At 36.6% G+C, this 22,924-nt stretch overlaps 1 protein-coding gene across 3 annotated transcripts in view; it reads right to left on the bottom strand.

The window, feature by feature from the left end:
- THSD7B (thrombospondin type 1 domain containing 7B) overlaps window positions 1-22,924 on the bottom strand; it is a 903,223-nt gene that overhangs the window by 14,102 nt on the left and 866,197 nt on the right. For 2 of the 3 annotated variants that reach the window (XM_036023677.1, XM_028509548.2), the window contains 7 exons: window positions 15,808-15,953; window positions 10,247-10,406; window positions 8,654-8,827; window positions 8,459-8,554; window positions 6,114-6,196; window positions 4,526-4,718; window positions 959-1,046 (listed from right to left, as the gene is read on the bottom strand). In XM_036023677.1, the coding sequence (XP_035879570.1) occupies window positions 959-1,046; window positions 4,526-4,718; window positions 6,114-6,196; window positions 8,459-8,554; window positions 8,654-8,827; window positions 10,247-10,406; window positions 15,808-15,953 (940 nt within the window). The remainder of the gene's footprint in view (window positions 1-958; window positions 1,047-4,525; window positions 4,719-6,113; window positions 6,197-8,458; window positions 8,555-8,653; window positions 8,828-10,246; window positions 10,407-15,807; window positions 15,954-22,924) is intronic. The other variant, XM_036023678.1, reaches the window with a different exon arrangement.

Below are 22,924 nucleotides of genomic sequence, written 5' to 3'. Positions count from 1 at the left end.
GCTTCACTAACTTTTGCTGACCAAGAGCAAAGGTTTAAGAACCTATTTAGCATTGGAAACTGAATTTAAGGCTGTATAACACAAGGCTGGATTTAAACTGAGATTAAAACTTGGGTGAAAATTTTAAGGGAGAAAAAAGTAAAGTAACACTTTGATCTCATGAGAATAAAAAAATCCTTTGAAAATTCTGCTTAGGAAGTTAATAAAATATTCTCAGCATACTTGAAAACATTCAAATGTATTTACTTTTGTCTAGTTTCAACAGAAGCTCATCAACTAAAATATATTCTGTACAAAATCTAATCATCCTTTCTGAGAATAATAAATTTTCAGGAACTAATCACTTACAAAATGGAGTTCCTGGAATTGACAATCAAATTTTCTTGAATAGCTGGTTGATGGAGATAAACACTTGGATCTATAATTACAATGTACCAACAAGTTGTTTGAACCAACCTAACTGGTAAAAAGAGAAAATTTTAAGAAAAAAGCTTAAGAACTAGAATTACCTAGAGTAATAGTTCTCAGCTTTGGCTGAACATTAAAATTAGTTGGGACACTATTAAACACCTAGACAACCTGGCCACACATAAGATCCATTGAATTAGAAAAGTCTGGGCCTGGGACCCAGGTATCAGTTCCCTGTAGTGCCAGGAGATGGCCACCCACAGAAACAATTGCCAAGCTGAAAAGCGCTCATATAAGTCAAGGCTAAAATACAAAAGTTCTAACCATGATTGGTCTCATGTCCCTTCTGATGTTATCTGAAAATGAAATAAAAGAATGTTATTTCAAATGAGGATAGTAAAGATAGTGATCTCTCATTCCAATTATTCAATAATTTTGCCATTTATTTGTGGGTTCAAGTGTCCTTTATAGTGGTCAATGGTCCTAACTCCTTTTAGTATAACATGATACCCACAAAAACATGGAGTACAAACTAATAATCAGTACTTACCAAACAAGGTAGGAAGTAAATACTAGGAAAATCATGATAAGAAAACCACCACCTGAAACACCATAAACCCAAATTTTTACTCGGCCATCTGTTTAAAATAGAGATAAAACAATAAGCTTAGCATACAACATCTTTATTTTTCATCTGAATTCTGAGTCTTGCATAAGTCATAAACAGAAATACCTAATTTTGACAATTATCAAATGTAAAATGTTAGTCTATGGGAAATTTCAACACCGACAATCATTACTTCATAAAATCTAACTGGCAAGCTCTTGTGAATTTATTTTCATGTGTATATTTTCTGGTACATGTGACACAAAAGTATTGTAAACCATCTTGATCACATAAATAGACCAAGAAAATAAATTATTATTATTATGAAACAATCCTGCATGCAAAGAAAATTACTGTGACCATTTTTGGTGACTTTGCTTTCTGAATGATGTTGAGTGAACAAAAACCTCATGACCAAATAAGCTCATCTATTTGCCAAAGTACTGTAAAATTATAACTATTATGTGTACAAATATATTTTTATTTGATATTTGCCAGGATTAAAAGAAAATAGATTAACCAAATAGTCTGATCAATTTTGTGACTTCTATATAAGGTTTAACTTGAGTGCCTGCATGTTTTTCTATATATGGTAGATATTGACTTGTTTCTGAAACTAGTGTCTTTTGCTCTATTGCTCTATTTTACATGAGCATATAGTTAACTAAACAGAATTGTACTGCAAGAAGCTGTATTCCTTTCTGAAAGATATACACACCTTGACAGTTCATTATACTATATGAACGTAACTGCAGGTCTAAGACACCGATATTAGTATCCTATTCTAAATGTTTCTGTAGGGTGAAAAATAATTAAAATCTGTGGTAAACAACACTTCTTTGGAATCAAGGTGTAATTACATTCAGTTATATAATGACTGTTTACAATAGTTTTTGCTTACAAGACACTTTCAAGCCTCAATCAAGTTTTAGATTGAGGTTTCAAGATAGTAACGATAACTTTCTGTGGTCAAAAATCTGTTTACAAAGCTCTGATTCTAACCTTGTTCAGACACTAATGATGAAATCCCCCAGTCTGACTCTTTTACAATGATAATCTTAAAAAGGCTCCCCTGAGTGAGTGAACATGCACTGTTACTTTTATTACCCCTATGCCTGACAGAGCTGAAGTATTGGGAGAATCCAGTGCTTTTAAATCCCCAATGGAGAGGTATGTGGTCCATGACCTTTAATTATGTTACTTAAACAAAAGGAATTAGTATAACTTTTTATAATAACATAATGGATAGGACCCAATTTCAACTATAAAAAAAGATACGTGGTGAAAAATAAGTTGTCCTGCCACCCTCTCTCAGTCTCCCACCCAGGGGCCATCAGTTACCCATCTCCCTGTGAACATTTCCCAGTTGTTTCCACAAACACAGGTATGAGTTTGTACACACCAACACACACACAGCTTTTAAAAGACATGGATGATGCATATCATTCCCTTTGATTTGGACTTATTTTCACTTAAAATATATGTTAGAAATATTTTTGTTCTAGCTCATAAGTCTATTTTACTTTTAATATATCTATGATATATATTACATAATTGTATCATTTTGTTTTTCATTGTTCTATTTATACACATTTATGTTGTTTCCACTCATTTGTGATACAACAAGTGATCATGGAATGAAGAGCATTTACATGCTTATTTCAGTATGTATGTATATATTGGTATGATGAATGGTTGGGACAGAAATTTTAGGTCACAGTGCTTGATAGGTCATTGTGTATTGCATAGATGCCCTCCTAGAGGTTGATTGAATTTACATTCTCATCATGAAAACACTACAAGTTATACCCTCTACCCTGACTAAATATACAGGGTCTGGCAGAAGTAACACCTGCTTACCTGCTTGAGTGTGGTTGATAGGGTAATAATCTGGGTGTAATAATTTATAGTTTTAATTTGAATATTTCACCTAAAATGTCATATGGTGTGCTTGAGTGTGATAGTGTTATGTTACAGAATCACATGCTCATGATTTTGTAATAAAATATTCTGTAACAAAAAGGGGGCATCATTTGTGCCAGACTCTCTGTATTATATATATGCTTACGTACATACATACATACATACATACATAGACAATAGTTTATATATGAATATATATTAACATACATACTATTCATGCTTTAATGAGACCCCACAAGGTTAAGGACCTCACTTGTGGACCTGAAGACTCATTTCCCTGGAATTTCACCCCAATTCTCTTCTGAAATATGGTCTATAAGCAAAAGGGGAGCCTGGCTACATTTTATATCATGTACCTTTTAAAGTTAAATAAACTGATTAACTCAATCACAACATGGATGTTTTTAAACATCTGTGGCATGTCCAGGCATATGGCGAAATCAAAAGTGAATTAAGATATTATAGTCATCCTTCAAAATTGGTGATCTAGGGGGTCTTTGGGCTGGGTTCTGGTTTTTGCTTAACTTAAGCATATCGTCAAGGCATTTTTGGTCCAGCAAAGGTCTAGGATCTGGAAGAAAAGTTTCCAGGGTATATTTTGCTTGAGTTTTGTCTCTAACTTCCCTCTCCCTGCCCCCTCAGTCATGCCACTTTGCTCAGCCATTAGTAGCATTTTGTTTTTTAGAAAAGGAGTATGTGATAGGCAGAGTATCTCGCTTTCACTTTCTACCTGCTTTACAAGGTGGGAAGCAGAGACCAGAGCTATGTAAGGGCCTTAATGACCTGCCTTTCAAAGCTGGCTGTTACTTACTAGTAGTGTGACTTTCCTAAAATTAATTTGCATGGGCAGTTTCAGACTCCTAATCTCTAAGATGAGAATAAAAGCATCTCATTAGGTTGCAAGAACATAATGAGAAGATTCATGCAATATAGCCAGCATGGAACCGTGGGATATACAAAAATAGTAAATGTTCATTCCTGTCCTTAATAACCACAAATCCCTGAGCCCTGCAGGCCTGACACTGTGCTAATACTCAAGGCAGTCCTGCAGGGTAGGTGCCTCTAAACTGATCTCACAGATGAGGAGGCAGGCCCAGAGAGATGAAGAAATTATGGTCAGTCACAAAACAGGCACATGCTGAGCCATGATGTCCACAAGGTCTGTCTGCCTTTGCAGCTGACGCTCTCTGCTGTTTCACCTGTGTTTCTCAAACCAGACAGGGTCCCTGGACATTTCCTTAGGTACTTTCATGTTCCTGAGGATCTGTTCCAATTTTTTATTTTAACTTAATTACATACACACATTTACAGTTGTAAAAACATACACTGTTGCAAAGATCATTTACAATTAAAAGGTATTTTTAAAGGTTACTATTTTGATTACTTCAGTGTCTCTTAGACTGGGGTTGACAGACTTATCCTAAACAATCCATGAAAAATTTTACATTTAAAAGGGATCATATTGCCTCTTCCTTTGTTTTCTTTCCTTCCTGTCCTCCATTCTTTCAGTCTCGAACATCGGTCTCTACATGAACCCTAACCCCCCACACAAAAATTTACATTTCTTAACACATAACTGAAACATACCTGGATCAAGGGGTTGAAGAGACCATCCTTTAAACATATCATGAATTTTTGAATTCACAGGTCTGCTTTTCCCAGCAAGGTTTTTCACATGAGCCTTTTTGTCCTCCGAGCCCGGTACTTTCATGCAATAATCCAGAAAACCATTCGATCTCATTATCTCTGTGTAGCCTTTCTCACAACCACAAACTCCACCCTACAGCATACAAAAATACTTTTGTGGTTACACATTGAATTGTGCAGATGACCAATTTATTGGAATCACTTAATATCTGCATATGTCATGACAAGTTTGATTTTTTTAGCAACAGACTTGCCAAAAAGATGAAAATCCAATGACTTCATCTTTCTGAATTCTAAAGTTAACTGGTAAATAAATCATCAGCTTTTTCTAGTGGTTTACCATTCTTATATCTTCCAAACATGAAATTATAATTTGTCAATAGAGGGTACTAACTAACTGTTTTTTTTTCTATCATAGAGATGTTTAAGGCATTTAATCAAATTATCCTCAATTTTTCCCATTAGCTGTTTCAGATTCCTGGCCACTGACTCCAACCTGCCCTCAGCAGTGAGAAGCAAAGGAATGGAATTATGTACATATCTTTTTTTGAGATATGTGCTCTTTGAGCTCTGTTGCTGCCCCAGTTGCTGAATGCCTTTCTCATCTGCTACCATCAATCAATAGCTGGTCTGTACTACCTCTTTGCTTGTAGGCTTGGTTCTGCACTCCAAGAGGGCAGCCCAAGGGGAGAAAAAAGAAAACTTCACCAAGGGTACATGTGTATGAGCAGAAACCTGTTTGAGCAATATGGCACATCTCTTTAAAAATTATATATGCATTGCAGGTTATGAGTGCCATTGATTAGAATACAATGTGCATTTTGCATTATTTCCTGAACATTTGGTAGATAGGTAGATAGGAGGTATGGGAAAACAGGGAAAAGGAAAATGCTCTAAAAATTTATGTGTGTATGTATACATATATAATTTTTATATATAGGAATTTATTTTACTTGAACTACACACCAAAGAACATTTATGCACAACCCATGATGCAGACAACAATATAGGGACTGGCTTGGGGTGGGGAGAGAGAGGAGCTGGGAGGAGGTGGGAAAAAGGAGAAAAGTGGGAACAACTGTAACAGCATAGACCATAAAAATTAAATTAAAGCAACAAAAAATAAAAACTTACACTATAGTATTTAAAATCAATTTTGCTAAATAATATTTAGCAAATATGAAGATGTATTTATAATAACTTTCAAAATAATTTAGGTAGATGAAAGACTAAGAATCAAAGAATAAATCAGTAGAGAATATTTATTGACAACTAGAGCTAATATAAATGAGATATCTGAAAAACAGATTTGCCTATAGACAGATTTATAGAAAAAAAGACTGCTTGCTGTAACACATGTCCCTGCAAAAACGTGCTGGCTAGTTGTCATTACTCCTACAGATGCCTCTAGATGGTATCGTGGGCACATGGAACTGCTGCCTGACTCTCACAGACTGGAAAACATCCAACAGAGTATGCACAACACAGCAATTAAAATACTTACAGAAGTCTCCAGCACACGACTTACCTGTGTACAGTAGGAGAAAGGTTTTCTGCAGGCTGGGTTACACTGACGAATGGCAGCCGGACGTGCCCGAAGGGAGCAGCCTCCTACAAAGGAAATCCCACCATCATTTGCAGATTTTTCTATGATTAATATTAAAAACATATTTTCCCTTGCTGACATGGGCCACTTTGTAACAGTGTTTTTTTTTTTTTAATAAATCCATGGGCTGACTTGTGGCCCAGTCTTATTTTATTGATTATTCCAGGATGGATTGAAATGGGAGGCTCTGTGAACAGTAGCTATTTATAGCAGATTTTTTACACCTGTTCACTGGCAGTGTGGTTCTATCATACGGCTATGCTTGAGGGGACAGTCTTTACTGCCAGTATCAGTAAAAGACTTCGTGAAATCTCAATTTAAGTTCAGGAGAATAAAATACATCTGTTTGAGACTTATTCTACATATATATTTCTCCAATTCTGGAATATACCAACTAGACACTAGGTCGATTCCCAATAACCAAATGCTAAAAGAAGGACACTAATCAATTTATGGGCCCAGAATATCAAGCACTTTGGTAACATTTTAAAACATTTCAGTCAGGATACAGGCACACATACACACACACACACCCCCTCAGACCCCCACACATATTGTTGAGAGCAAATGTACAGGCTCCAGGAGGAACAATCATACAGTTGACACAGTAGTTGGCACAGAACTCATTAAATGATTTTGAGTAAGGGAATGGAGTAATGCATGCTTCTGTAACCTGAAAATCACTTACATGGTAGTCTTGCCCTCCTACATTCTGAGTACTAAGCAAAGGCCTTGCATACTATTCAAGGGCAGTATTTAAACTTGATTTATAATATTGGTTGCATTTATACTGTAGCCTTTGCCTTACTATAATCACCAACCAGTTATAGTTTGATTTTATAGCTATTAAAAAGCTTTGGGCTATGTCCGTCAAATCCACACTTTTCCTAAGAATGAAGCAGCTAAATCCCTACTTAGTCCCTACCTAAATCCCTACCTAAATTACTTAGAAAATAATCCACACAATTTTTTTTAAAAAAAAACCATACTCCAGACTTAGCACTTTGGTGTGAAATTATTAATTTCAGGCGTAAGTGGCAATAACCACAGTTCTGTTGCTACCAATTGTGTTCAGAGGGTGTTTTTTTTTTTCACTTTTTAAACCAGCAATGTCCAAAGTGCAGTATGTAGACCCCTGCAGGAGGGGATCTTGTAAGAACCGAGAAGAAAATATTTGAATTTACATAGTTTATACAGCATTTTTGCTTACATTTTAGAAATGAAATTAAGCTCCAAGAACACTCAGCAACCTGAGCTGCTGCACCAGGTGTCTGCATGTACTTTGTGCATGAAACGCCCTGTGCAGAGAATGGGAAAGTGCAGCCCACACCACTTTATCCCTCAGCATGTGGCAGAGTATGTGTGGTGCTTTCCATGTTCCCGGTCCAGTTGATTTACAAAAGTTTTAATAATAACTTATAAAATGTACAGGTAGCTTCAAATAAATTATTGTATGAGTAAACTATGGATTAAAGGGAATACCAACAATGCAAAAGCAAATATACAAGGAAAAGGCAGAACTGACAATCCTATTCCTATAGAAGAACAGAAATTCTCCCTACAGTAAGTTGTCAGGCTAGTACTAAGTAACAACAATGGTAATTTAATAACCTCTGATAAGAAGGCATAAAAATACCCTTTAAAATAATTAAGGTTGCTTGTAGATCAAATCATATCCATTGTCAGGAATGTGGAACACTTCCCTCAGTCTACATGTCGATATTAAATAATAATCATGGCTGTCACTGTCTTTAAAAACTAAGCTTGCAGAGAATGAATATAAGCATCTATAATGTGCAGCAAATTTTTTTTGCTGCATTAACAAATATAATGTATTAAACTGTTATATATCCTATAAACCCTTTTAATTTTAACTTCTGTATGAATCATAATATGTAAGCATATAATATGGCATGTTGAAATAAGCCCTGAAACACTTTTTACTAAGAAAGTACATGATTTAAAATGTTAGAGACCATTGTTTTAAGATAGCATCTGTCTTTTTCAGTCTTTGTTCCAGATCATAATATTTAAGAGAATTTAATTGTGTTTCAGCCTATTTCTTTAACTTATCTGGTATATTACGGGTCTTCATATAGAATTGTTTGCTTTCTGAGATGCAAAGGTCTAATGAATATTTGACAAGAAGATCATCTAAGGTTATCTGTCCAGTCTTTCCATTCTTATAATTTGTCAGCTAATTCTCCTCTCAAACAGTAACACTCAAATGTTTTGGAAGTATCCACATGAACCTTAGGTAGAAATACCTGTGACATTAATGCCATCTGAACGTTGGCACCATACAGTCCGTTCATTATTGTTCCAAAGACTTGCTTTCCATGTGTAGTGATAACATTTGCCTCCTGCAAGGAAATAAGATAACAGCAGTGCTATTATACCTGACATTAAAAAAGAAGAAGCTTAATCAATCAAAGCTGAGAATTGAAAAGTGCTCTTGGTACCTGTACAAGGACGTGTTTCTAGAACCTGCTGGGGGCAGCTGTCTTGGTTTTCAAAAGACTGGATTATAAATGTCCTTGACCTAGATTGGCGGCCCATTGTCTCGAAGCTTCTTCCATCAATGCAGGTTAATTCACATGGGCTCCACTCTGACCATTCCGTTAAATGGCAGTCTCCTGGGCGATTGTGCAAAGCAGGGGAAAAAACATGGAAGCTGGCACTTGACAACATTTACGCAAACAGGTTCACAGTGAGATTTGTGGTGGTGGCAGCGCAGTGATGGGGTGGGTTCGGGTACCACGCACTGTACCTTGACCAATTTTCCAATTATAAAGTACTAAAAATGACTAATTACTTTATGATTCAATATAGGTTAGGAAGAAACTGCCAAAATTAGACTGGCATTATTTTGCTTCAAATCATAGTCATATTTAGAGAACACTCTGTGTCTGTTAGTGATAATAAACATTTTAAAAAGGAAAATGTAAAGGTTAAAGTAACTAAGTTTTCAAGAGGCAGCATAACATAAAATTGATGTTCAGAGAAACAATATAAAGAGAATAAGTTGGTCATTGAAGTGAATAACTTTGAGTTTAAAGAATGTTGAATTTAATAAGCTAAATATATGCACAAACTTCTGTGTATATATGTACATAGGTATGTATATGTGTTTATATACATGCACATGTATTTTACATGCCATACTATAAAGATATATTAAGCTACCTTTAGCTTATGCCGTATACTGTAGAATTAAAATAAACCCATACATTTTATGTGACTATTAATGACCTTCACAATTACATAGAACATGACAATTTGGGAGTGCTTTCATGAACAGACAGCCTTACTTGTCTCAACCATGCCATTCCCCAGAGGTTCATCCACTCAGGGATTCAGTCAACATTTTTTGAGTGCTAGTCAGTGTGCTAGGTGTTGTCAGGTCAGGTATTATTAACGCATTTTCTATGTCCCAGGTAAACCCCCAGAGAAGTGAGAGACAGGATTCTAACTTAGCTCTTACATTTCCACGTCCAGTGTTTTTTTCCCCTCTGGCCTACACTATCTCCATTGAAGCTATGTGTACATTCCAAAGTTATAACCACAATTAAAAATGAGTTAAAGTTAGCTGAAAAGTTCCATTTTGATGAGATAGAGCTTCAAAAAAAAGATAAATAAATAAGTGTGGCAGGAAAAGAAAAGCTCCATGATAAGCTTCTGTGCTCTGTAGCTTCATTGATAAACTGCTCTCTGTAACATCTGTAAAAATTCCCAGTGCCTTGTTCCTTTGTCCCCCATATATGGTAACCAGACTTGACTCCCTAACTAACTCCCTAACTCCCGCATTTAGCTTCTGTAATTTTGCTTCACCAAATAGGCAGGAAGCCTGGGGCTATTTAAATCCTGGGAGAACAAAGCTCATTGCTCAGGATTTGGAAATTTAACCCCTCTGAGCCCATGCACATAATAAAGGATCATACTTCACCATCTCCCCCCAGTGTGAGTTATTTTCTGCAACATAAGTAGGTAAGTAAATAAGATCAAGTAAATAATATCACCATTGAAGGCACTCCCAATTGTTTAAAACTGCATACCTGGGCAAGGCACAGAACATAGCTGTTTCAGGATGGCATCCTGAAGGGGCATTCCTTTACATTGTGTGTCGTCTACATGTACAGCAGAAGCAGAAGCTGAACCATTGTGGACCACACAGGAAAGGCTGCGGATCTGGACTCCTTCCCCACAGTCCCCACCCTGTGAGAGGAAAGGACACTGTCAGAATTACCCAAGTAATTAGTATCTTAGAGCTTTGGCTCCTGCTACCTCTTGTATAAAAACAAAACAAAACAAAAAAACCCCCCAAAACCCAAAAACCCCAAAACACAAATTCTCCTAGTTGTATATTTCAGCAGGTTCCTCCTCTTGGGAGTTCCCTTTCAACTGTTAACAATAAAGTATCACTAAGCAATTCTTCAAGAGCTAATAGAGAAGCTGAAGAAAAATTCAAATTTATGCCATGAAATTTCTGTTCTCAGAATATGACCATTCATTTTGGAACTCAGCCAGAACTGATGGAAAAAGAAAAAAACAATACATAATTTGTCCAGGTGCATGTGATAAAATGGCCTAAACTATAATCACTCTCCCTAAAGAACATGCACAGCCACAGAGCATATGTTTCTTTTTTACTTTGCTTGTTTTCCCCCAGAGGGAACTCAGCACTTTCTCATATGGATTAGGCTGGGGTTTCCAGTACAATACTGATTTTCTCTATTTTCTGTATTGCCATGAGTTGATTTCCCAGCATGCATTTTGTGATGAACAATATTTTTTGAAGATATTTACAGATATCACTCAGATTATTCTTGGCAGTTAGAAAAGCATATTGTACAATGTCTCTCAGAAACAGAGGCTTAGATTGAAAGGCCCTTACTGGTTGGTTACCTGGCCTAAGCATTTGCCTGATGAAGGTTTCCTACTCCACATTTTGGCCAGATATTCATGAAATGAGTGTTCTTTCTTCAGTTTTAGTCAGGTGTTCATACTTCAAAAAGAAGTCCATTGGCTGTTTTGATAACTTTAGATGATAGCTCTGTTTTTGTGTAAATACCTTAAAAAACAGAACCTCAGGCAAGCTTTTCTGATGGGGAGGTAAACTCCCTCCTTGCAAGACTGAGTGTACAAGAAAAGAATCAGGAACAGAAGGAAAGCACGTATAAGGTAGTTACTAAGCTGGCCTCAACTTCAAAGTTAACACAGTTGCTTTCTTGATCACCTAACATCTTTCAGACAGGCCGTGTGGTATCTCTGTGCCTCAGTACCATCCATGAGGGGCTGAGGCAGGAAGAAGGGAGAGGCATTTAAGTGCCAGCTCCTCCCTGGATCCACTTCTTATTGATCAACCATCACCCCAGGGAGTATTAACTGCCCTGTGCTTCCAAGGTGTGCTACTCAGTTTCCATTAAGTCCAGAAGCTGGTGGAGGACCTAGAGCTTTTTTGACTACTGTTGGTATGGTTGAAGGGGGAGGGTGAGAAGGAGAGGGGGCGGGGAAAGAGAAGGAGAAGTGCACAAGCCTTTGCATCTCTGTTCCTGCAGCCAGGAATGCTATGTGCTATAACCCATCAATCCATTATTAGGAAACAGTGTGGTAACTGTGCTCTGCACTGGGACACTGGATTTCACCTCCGTATTCCTCTCCACCACTGGACTCAGAAACTGCATTGCCTTGGCCTTGGAGCTACTGTGGCTCTTGCAGTGGCAGGAGTAAAAACATTTCAGGTGGTCAGCTAAAGCAGTCGGGACAGTATTCTGGGACATGGAACAGATGATCAGGGCTGATGGGTCTGCTGGGCACCAGCCAGGTCAAGATACAGTGGCAGCAGCTACTTTGTGTCAAGGGCAGTGTGTAGATGGACCACTGGAGGGGCAGGGTGGTACGCAATGGCCGCTGAGAAAAATTCTTTATGTGACAAAGTCAGGATTCAAAGGCACATTCGCCAAAAGAAAAGGTGCAACTTGGAGGAGGTCCAAATTGTAGGAACTTGAAGCCTCCAGAATCTGAGTAGGCACAGTAACCAGGACCATCACATCCTCTTCTAGAGATGTTTTAACAAGAACTATAATTTATTTATTCAAGATGGCAATTTCCACACTTGATTTATCAATACCCCATATTTGCTCTAATAATTTTTACAGCTGTTGTGAAATTGGCAAAAAATGCACCTTAATTTTGAGTCTAAGTACTTTTATTTTGAAGATAAATGGAGGTTTAAAATCAGTTTACAGTAGGTTCATTCAAAGCAAATGCTGCAGTAAATGTTTACTCCATGAAGTAGCAAATAACTAGTGTAAGTTAAACTTACTATTAGGGGAAGATTTTCTCTTATAACTTATTATTCTATATACTGGATCTACGAATTGTCTAGGGTGTATATTTTGCTATAGAGTATCACACTTTGTGTACTTGGAGAGAAGAGTCTGAAGACCCAGCAGCATGCATGAAATTTGAAAACACTGCCATCTGGAACCTCAGAAACAGGACATGTAATTGACTCAAGTTTTGTTTGACATTCCAGGAGATGGAGTATAAGGAAATGGTAGGAAACAAGTCTATATCAGGGGTCACTTTAAAAACCTAGACAAACTATAACATGCTCTTAGTCTGTATCCATATTCAACCTTAATCTCTCATACCTTGGATGACAGCAGCCACATATGAAGATGAATCAGCATCAGAATGATAATTTCACTCATAAAGCAAACATTTGCTCACTTTCACTCCCAAGACTTTATACACTTGGGCCTGAAAACAGAGCCTGGCTTTTTAGAGCAACATTGTCAACACCGAGGCTTCTCTCAGTAACTCCCCACTGGCAAGATCATTAATGGACTTTTTGTACACTCTTAATTAGCATCAGCAGATGTGGATAGGCAGATGGTGCTAATAATCATAATTATAATTTTAATTAAAATTATAATAGCCATTACAATTTATAAGCTCTTCTTTTTCCCAGGTACTATGCTAAGCATTGTAGAGGGGAGAGGGGAGGGAGGATAGGGGGGAAAACAGGAAGGGTCTGGTTAAGGAACAGGTATAAATGATGTATGGACATGGACAACAGGGTGGGGACTGACTGTGGGAGTGGGGGATGGGCAGGGCAGGGGAGAGCAATGGTGGAAAATGGGGACAACTGTATTAGAACAACAATAAAAAAAAAGAATTGTCTACTATCTGTCAAAAATCTCCAGTAAAATTTGTACTATCACTACCCCCATTACATAGGATTTAAACATAGGCTTGGAGAGTTTAGAAACTTTGCAAAAATTGCAGAGCTAGGAACCAGGACACCATTGATCAAAATTAGGCCTGCTAAACCCCAAGAGTCTGAGCTCCTAAAACAGATCAACCAACGTACATATGGACACATGTTATCCGCTGAGGAACTTGGAAAGAAAGAGGGGGAAAAAAATAAAGACGCAGGATAAACACTCCCCTTTGCTCATCTCTTTCCATGTAAGATAAGGGCAGACTTGAAATTTCAACAGTGCTCCATGCAAGCTTCTCTTATTATGGTTTGATACTTGTTGACGGCAATCAGCTACTTCAATATCATCACCACCCTCAGTGAATGAGCAGGTTATATGCCCGCGTTTGGTGGTTTAGGATATGATAGGACAAGGAAAAGCAGAAGTGCAGTTGTGAGAGAAATGGTTTTCCCTTGTGTGCAAAGGTCCACATGTATTTTTATCAGTAATTCTGAAACCTCAGCTTACATATGAATTGAAGAAAAGGCAACTTGCTAAAAAGATACTGTGTTTTCTGTCTCACAAAGGGTTCACAATTAGGCTTTGGAAAAACAGAAATGCAATTTGAATTCAGGAAAAAGTCAAATCAAATATCATGATTCCTTTTCTTTTTTGCCTCTGCTTTTCTTTGTGTTACCTTCTTTATTCTTTCTTGCTTCTGAATGACTGGCTTTATCTACAAGGTGGGATAATGTGGCAGTGAAGAGTTCCTGAATACAGTACCTTTGAACAGCTTTAATTCCATTCCAAATTCTCAGGGAGGAACTGAATGTGTCAGTTAGTGGAAATAACCTCATCTGGAATTCTGAGGAGCTCTGAAGTTTCTGTATACATCTGCTCTTATGGTCTCTAGGGCCTCCAGGTCTGGCTGTTGCTAGAAGATGCCATAACCCCACATTTCTCACCATACTGCTACAGTGAATGTTTTCAACCCACCACTCTTGCCCCTGTGGTTCTGTCAAAATCTCAATAGGTAACAACAAAATGAAACATTACATTTGGGATTTCCCCATCATGTTCCTGTGGGACAAGATGGCAGACTTGCCTATTTTTCTTTTTTCTTTTTTTTTTTTAAGGAAAGGCTCCTGAACCTAAGAAGACAGAATGGAAAGTAGGAAGAACTAGTAAGGTTTTGTAACAGCTGCATGCCTGCTAAGATCTGGAGCACAGAGTGTGTCAGTCCCCCTCCCTTCCTTGCTCCTCCCTCTCTCCCTTCTTCCGAAATTTCTTTTTCCTCCCTTCCCCTGCAATGGGTTGCTGAGTTCTTCAAACTTATTTTCTCTACCCTGTCAACCTTTATTGCAATGATAAGGAGAAATATTCCTTTCATTTTCTTAATTGTAATTCCAAAGCCTTATTTAGAAACTGCTAAAGGTTTAGGAAAGAAAATTTTAGACTAGCAGACAAAAAATCTGTATTTAAAGCCGTTAGGTTAGTATTGAATTACTTAGCATGGTTACATTACTTTCTGTATAAAGGAGACTGAACAAATGTACAGCACATCTTTGTTCCTCTGGGATTTATCACAGTCCATGGGCATCTAGCCCCTGCCAGACAAAAATGCTGCAAGACAATGTCATCTGACAGGAGTACCAAACATCTTCATGAGAATACTCTGCAGATTTCTTAATGTACAGTCAAAATTATTGTTACCTAATAATAGTAAGCTTTGGAATATTAACTGAAGGATAAACTAGTAAAGTAAGAAAATAGGGGAAAAAAATCAATGTGCACTTTTTTATACAGTAAGCCAGGGAGAAAATGCAGTGGAGGATCTTTGCTGACCCAGCAAAAATTCTGGGTATGTGATATATTATGCTATTTCTAGGCAATTTATATTTCAGGCTAATAAAAAAGTAATCATTGAGGAAATTATAGGAACCTTGGTTTATATAATAATGTCAAAATATAACTTTCATATGCTTTTGGTTTTCTGCCCAAATGCAAGACTGTGTCTAAGCCTAAATGTGCCTCCTTAAGAAATATAGTATACAGCAAGCTGTGCATTTCCTTAGCATCAGGGCTTTGCTTAATTAAATAATATTTTGATATTTCCAACAAGCAAGGAAAATAACAAAATTTTTGAAGATGCAAAGGAGATTGACAGTCCCTATGACCCCACTTATTACAACCAGTGCCTGATGAATGGCTATGTATTTTCCTAGCAGTATAACTCTGCTTGAGGTTAAATCATTTTATTGTATTTTCCCCTGTACTCCATTGCATAAATATACATTGTGCTAGGCCTCTGCTGCTGTGAAAATTGTTCCTTCAGCACATAGGTTTGACCAGACAAGTGCTTTGGACATATGGAGAAGCATTTCTCTAAGCATCATTACATGACCTACCTCCAATTTACATGCAGACCAGTTGCTGAGGACCCAGCTGTAGCAGGGGGTCACAGGGCAGGGTTTCTGCTGAGTAAGCTCTGGGGGGCATGGCCGTCCTTCCCCTTGGGCTGGCAGCATGATAAATCGAGTCCGGCTCATTCGACCTAAAATGTTAGGAAAGATGTCAGCTTTTGGTTTAGAAAGGGAATTAAAGGACAAAATGTTGCCTTACATACACAAGTCTTCAATAAAATACACTGAACTTTGTCATGTCCAGCTTTCAATTTTCCTGCCATCTTGATTTAGGTTTCTACAGAGACAGGTTATCTAAGGTCTGCATGATGCTTAGGATCTAAAATTCTCTCTTCTACTTCTTCAGGGTTCCAAAATTCAAGCCGTGTATTGTTGCCTAATAAACTGATTCTATAGACATTAGCAGAATATTAATTCATTCAACAAATATGTATTTGTTAAGCTGTAGTATCACCCAGGCATCCTGCTGTGTGCTATGGACACAACAATGGAATTGCCAGGTATACCTTCAGCCATCATAGAACTTATATTTTAGGCCAGGATTACAAATATTAAAAATAGAGACAGTTTCATCTTCTTTATCTGTTAGACTATAAATTAGCAAGTAAGTTAAAAATTACACACCATCTAAAACACCCTAGACAATCTCTTAGGAAAGTTCTACTACAAGGTTCCAATAGTTTTTCTCAATTATTTCAACATGGCTAATTTTCCTAGAGTTTAAAACATTTGTTTTTCACTGAGCACAAGATAAAGTTGTTGCCTTATGGGAAGGAGCCATGATGTTTAAAACACATGTTAAAATTCTGGTATTCCATAATGAAATAAAATTCGTCAATAAGAATAACTGAGGAAAGAGCAGGGCTCCCATGTCAACTCATACCCATACCTAGAGGCATTAGGTCATAAACCCATTAAGTAGAATAGTGGATGGAATTTAAGTGTCTGTGTTTCTCTTGATATCTCTCTCACTCTTTTCTCTACTCTTCTTTTACTGCTAAGGTATTATGTGCATATAGTTTCATTACTATTTATCTGTGGATATAATGTTCTCCCATTATAGATTAATTGTTGTTATAGATTAATTATATAATTGTATTTTTGATAAAATATTCAAGGAAAAATCAAGGGTCCTATTAGAGAATGTTGTAGGGATGCATCCCATTCTGGGTTGAAATCAGAAAACATTTCTTGAGCAGTTAAACTTTAGGCAGAAATCACAAGTAGTGTAGCCAAACATAATATACAGAGTGTGTCCCATGCAGAAGAAAGAGCATGTGAGGAGGTCATGAGATGAAAGGAAGTAGAACATGTTTGAGGACCTGACAGAAAGCCAATGTGTCTGGAACAGCGACAGTCAGGGAAAGAGTAGGTTGAGACAATGTTGGTAAAGCTACTAAAAGTGGGGTCTTTCAGTCAATTCTGAAGGTTCTGCATTCATATCCTAAGAACTGGAAAGCTAGTGATGACTTCACTTCTATGTAAAATTCAGGCCCTGGGTAGGAACAATTCTCAGATGCTCTCAAGTTGAGAGACAAGCAAGGGTGACTCACACTTTCAGTGCACTATATATCTCACTGGCCACCAGAATATTATCATAGATTTGGTGGCAAACTAATGCCCTCTGAGAAGACCCTTGAAGACAACCAGGAAGTTCTAACTACTGAATTCTAAATTCCTTGAAGTTTGGGCATCTACCTCTAAAGTGATGTTTCATAAATTTTAAGCACTAATTAAATATGTGTTTAATTCATGTATTCATAAATTAGCTACATGATATTATCTGGTATGAGACATTATCTGTGTAATAATTTAATGATGCCAGTACAATAATCAAGCAGGTACCATATACTAGGCAATATTTATAACAATCCTAGAGAAAAATTCTATTATACTCCCTATAGATGAGGGAACTGAGGCAAAGGGAGTTTAAGTCACTTTTCTAAGGTCAAAAAACTTCTAAGTTACAGAATAGAATTCAAACTCTGAAACTTGTGATCCAGCAGAAGCTACATTAGTCAGGATGCTGTGTAGATACAGTCAAAATAGCAAGGATAGTACCAAAAAGGTATAACAAACTGTGGGTGATGGTAAAGTTTTGTCATAGATAACATGGGTTTGGTGAAGAATAGGATCTACCCATTCTGCATCCTTGGGTGTTTGGATTGATGTTCTCCCCAGCACCACTCAGATCAAATAATATAGGTTGGACATCACCTCATCCATACAAACACATTTGCCCTAAGATTTTATGTTAATTCTTGTGTATATACTCTTCAGTATTATAATAATCTTTATGTTTATTTACTTGACCTAAATATCCATTACCTTAATGTCATTATAATTGCATTTTGTTCTAAAATCTGTTTTTGTAAGAATAATGACAGTTCAGTATTGTCTTTATCATAACTATAGAAGCTCTATTTCATTATAATCAAATAACTCCAAGCTTGTTCTTGAACTGATGGCACATGGATAGCCATTATTTTAGAAATATTTTATTTATTTCCACTAATGTGATAGATATCCTCTTCCGGAACATAGGGGCAGAGGGAACCTGCCTAATGGATATAACAAGGAAAAAATGATGCTATTACTTTTTGAAATAATGTAGTGTTGAAACCATTCACTGAAAGCACAGCCATATGATTTCTCTACCTTTTGCTATGTAATCACAAAGGTTTTCAAAGAATGCCAATTACTACCAGCAATATATTTTTAAAACCAAAAAGCCTATAACAACCCTAAATTTTGATGTACATTGTTATATTTAAATGCCTAATATTAAAGTTCAGTTAAGAAGCATAATTGTTAGGCATAAAATAGATAGGGGGAGGTTAAGAATAGTATAGGAAATGGAGAAGCCAAAGAACTTATATGTAGGACCCATGGACATGAACTAAGGGGGGGCAGGGATGCTGGAGGGTGAGGGATGCAGGGCAGAGTGGGGATAAAGGGGAGAAAAAATTTGGACAACTGTAATAGCATAATCAATAAAATATACTTAAAAATAAAAAATAAAATAATTGCTAATAAAGGCACAAGAATCTTAAAGGTAACTCCTAACCCTGGTATTTCTGTGGGGTACTCAACATCTTTAATGTGTGTGTTTTTCTTTTTAAGTCAGGGATATTTAGTTGTATAAATTAAATAATCAGAGAAAGTACCCCTGAAATTAGATACTCCTTCTCAAGTCCTGAAGTTTTAAATATAAAATCTGGCTACATGGATTACAGATGGTATAACAAGGAAGCCTGCCATCCAATGATAGTAGTCTGATACTACCTGGTATTCTAAACATCATACTGGATGGAAAAGTCAACCAAACTCTACCTCAGCAATAACTTTTCTAAAAGGGACCCCCTAATGGCAGGAGCATGATGGAACTGTTTTGGCGATAGTAAACTTGCATGTGATGGGGGAAATAGTGGAGGTCACTATAAAAAAAAAGATATTTAAAATTATGATATAATATAGAGTATTAAAAGAAGATAATTTAAAAATAATTGATGTGTAGTGAAAAGAAACCTGGACTTGGCATCAAAATTCCCTAAGTGAAAACCATTCTCTCAAATTAACAGTGAGTAGATGCTGTGAGTGCATGAAAGCATTTTAACTCCTCTGTGCATAAATTTGCTCTTCTGTAAAATAAAATTAAGTATACAATAGTCCTTATTAACTGAGGAAAATCATGCCAAGGAAATGCCACTTAAAAGTGAATCTATTTAAAATGGGAATTAAATTATTTGAAATAAATAATAAAATGTCTAAATGGGACATTTTCTGAAACTAAAGAGTATGCAGTGGGTTTATTTGCTCTAATATCTACCAACCTGCAGATTATAATGGCAACTATGCACTCATTATTAGGACAAAGAAAATCAGCTATGATATTTCTTACATCATTTTATGATTATCCTATAAAAGATGCATTGTTTCATGACTGGTTTGACCCGTTTGACGTTAACATCTTTCACCTTTGAGCCACTTTTCATTAGTTTTCTCAAGAGCCCCCTTCAGATCTCTCTGTTTTATACTCTATTTGCAACTCAAGATTGGCCAACAAAAACCCTGATGCAGTGACAGCACATGTGTGTCAGTGGAGGATGCTTGTTGACTGGGATGGCTTTATAATAGGTTAGGTCATTGGTGAATAATTTGATATTTTGAGGGGTTTTGCTTCCTATAGAGACTCACGATTATAGTGATTCAGGTGAAGAATGCAGAGATGATCGGGACTCCTCACACTTACTTCTCTCAGACTGAATAAGTAAAACATATATAAACCACCTGATAGCATATCTAAAATATAGTAGGTACTTGTTAAAATTTTTAACATTTTTAATAATTTATTTTAACAAGTACTATTTCATATCAATTGCCGGAACAAGCCTATAAGGGGTACATCAAATGTGCTACCTATATTCATATTAAAAGCACACAACTATGAAATCCATAATGATTCAGCCTGTTCCCAACCCACCAAACTGCACATGCCCCCATCTGGACTGCTTTTATCCTCAAAGTAAGAGTGAAGGTTGCCGCCGTACATATCCTCGAGTTTCCAGTCTGGCAGTGGGAGATCTTCTTAGACACTGTCTGGACTTTTCTTGTTTGTGTTTATGTTTTTCAATAAAAGCATAATATATGGGTCTAGGAATCTATTTGGAACCTGAATTCAATAATAGATATAGACAATCTGCTTAATGAGCAATACCGATGAGATGTAGAAGCAGAAATTGACTCTATTCATCTGCTCCTCAGGCTATAAAAGAGAGAAAACACTTTCTATGAAATATGTTTCCATTTAGCAAAAACCCAAATTATGATAGGGTAAGTTTGCTAGCATTCTTTCTGAGCCTTTTTCTCTCCTTGGGAAAGATTTGATACTCATTATAATCAACAGTGGCATTAGGCCTACTCTTAAATTCACAATAATTACAATACTTGCAAGGAAGGAAAAGGGACTGCCTGGTAATGCCTCCAATTACAGAAACAGGCAATGAAGCATGCCAGTGTAACACACACACATATACCACTCAAAATTCAAAAAGAGACCAGAAGTTTAAGCCTGCATGTAAGGGTAAAGCATATTGGCCCAGGTTGCGTTCCTATTGAACTGTGGTCAGACTTTACTTTGAGGCCTCAGGGACAATGGGTATGTGGGAAATTTTAAGCAATAAAAGTCCCCTGAAAACTTGTGAAGAACTTGTCAGTTTATATACTCATAAAAGGAAATTAAATCAAATGACATGGTTTTCTGTTCTGACTGTACTTTCAGATCAGAGTAGCCACTAGCCATGTACCTTTACAGTGCCGTGTTTTAAACAATGGTTTTTCTGTGGCCCTGACACATGATCAATTGAATTAACTGAAAATTATGGTTTTGATAGCTCTGGACAATTTGAATATGACCCAGGCAAACAATGTAAACTATGTACATAGAAGAGAATGGAAAAGGGAATACATTAGCAATGGAGCAAAGACGAACATACCTATTTAACCTTACATAGTTCATTAAATAAACTATCTGAGCCATTTACATGAATGTACCTATAAACTCCAATGCACCATGGACAGAAATACAATAACAATACATGAATTGACTTCGAGTTCATAGCATGTTATTTGAATAGGATTATTACTGGTTTGCTTTAAACCTAGGCATTATTTCTTCTGAATATGAGTTAAATTTTTAAGGCATAGTCACAATTGTCAGCCCTTTGAAGGCAACTGCGAGGCCAATGTGACCCCGGTGAAAATGAGTTTGACATCCCTGGCTAGCACCTCACCTGTAACATATGCCTATACTTCATAGTCCTCTTGTACAAAATTACTAAAATACTAAAATTACATAAAATCCTATCATCTATAACTGTGCCTTTGACCAACAGATATTAAAAAATAGTTACTCTAATATTTTATCATTTTACAGATTAAAAAAATAATGCAAGCAAGTTTGCCAAGACCAGCTCAAAGTCCTACAACCTGCCATTGTAAAAGCCTGCTCTAAAACACAGATATTCTGGTTTCTTACCTATTCTTTCTTTTCCTATTCTACCATTTAGCTTCTTGATCTTTTGTCACAGGAGCTAATTAACTGGTATGGTAAATAAGTGTGAACTGTTATAGCTATTGGACTGTGCCTGATCAAGAACACCATACTGGTCACATGTTATAAAGACACTAAAAACAAAGGTGACTGGCTTGCCTTTGAAATCTAAGAGAGAAAAAAAAAGCTGAGAAATTTCAAAGTTGTGATGCTTTGTAGTTCATATTAGATTATTTTTCGTGATGAGCTACAATTGACAAAAATTATATGCCACCTTGGAATCACAAGAGGCAGTCTGGATTATGTAGTGTAGAAAAAATATTATAAACTCATGTACATTGAATTAAAAATATGAAACAGGAAAAAATCATGGCCTTGGATTAAGAACATTCTTATAATGTTATTGGCTAAATAATTATAAATAATTTATGCAATGCTAAATTTAGAAAGACCTACATTCTACCGAACTGATGAAAATTCAACAGAGAATATGACTAATCCAAATATTAAGCTCTTCTATTGTAAGCTTTGATCTTTGAAATCTATCTAAAAAATGCCTTAGTGGAAGCTTAGAATCAGTCTCTTTCTAACTTAAAATAATACTGGATTCATACTGTTCTGACCTTGAAATCTTTAACACAATTAGAAAGTATATATGCCAAGTATCAGGTGTACACTAAAGAGGCAATCCAGATGCCTGGAAAGTAAGGAGGAACTCAATTCAAAATTTCCCCTCAGATCAATGTAGTTGTGTGGATTTGAAAGTGAAGTGCAGCTCCTAGGGAAGCATATTCAGAATATCCAGCATACTAGGTTTTGCCTGACAACCTACTGAATTCGTCATCAGAGACAATCAAACAATTGTGTGAGCTTTTGCTTTTGATAAAGAAGTCAGCTGAGAGCTACAGGTGCTAAAGTCAGCTTCCTATGCAACTTGCTTCCCCACTTTAATGTGACTCAATAAACTCTGTGTCCACTTGTGGTCCCTGCCCCATTGCCCCAAATAGGTAGAGAAAAGACAGTGGCTGGTATAAAAATATAGCTACTGGC

This window comes from Phyllostomus discolor, chromosome 4 (genome assembly GCF_004126475.2).
Source record: "Phyllostomus discolor isolate MPI-MPIP mPhyDis1 chromosome 4, mPhyDis1.pri.v3, whole genome shotgun sequence".
Taxonomy (NCBI): Eukaryota; Metazoa; Chordata; class Mammalia; order Chiroptera; family Phyllostomidae; genus Phyllostomus; species Phyllostomus discolor.
Note: the sequence above shows the minus strand (reverse complement) of the source record. Positions and strands in the feature narration are given on the sequence as shown.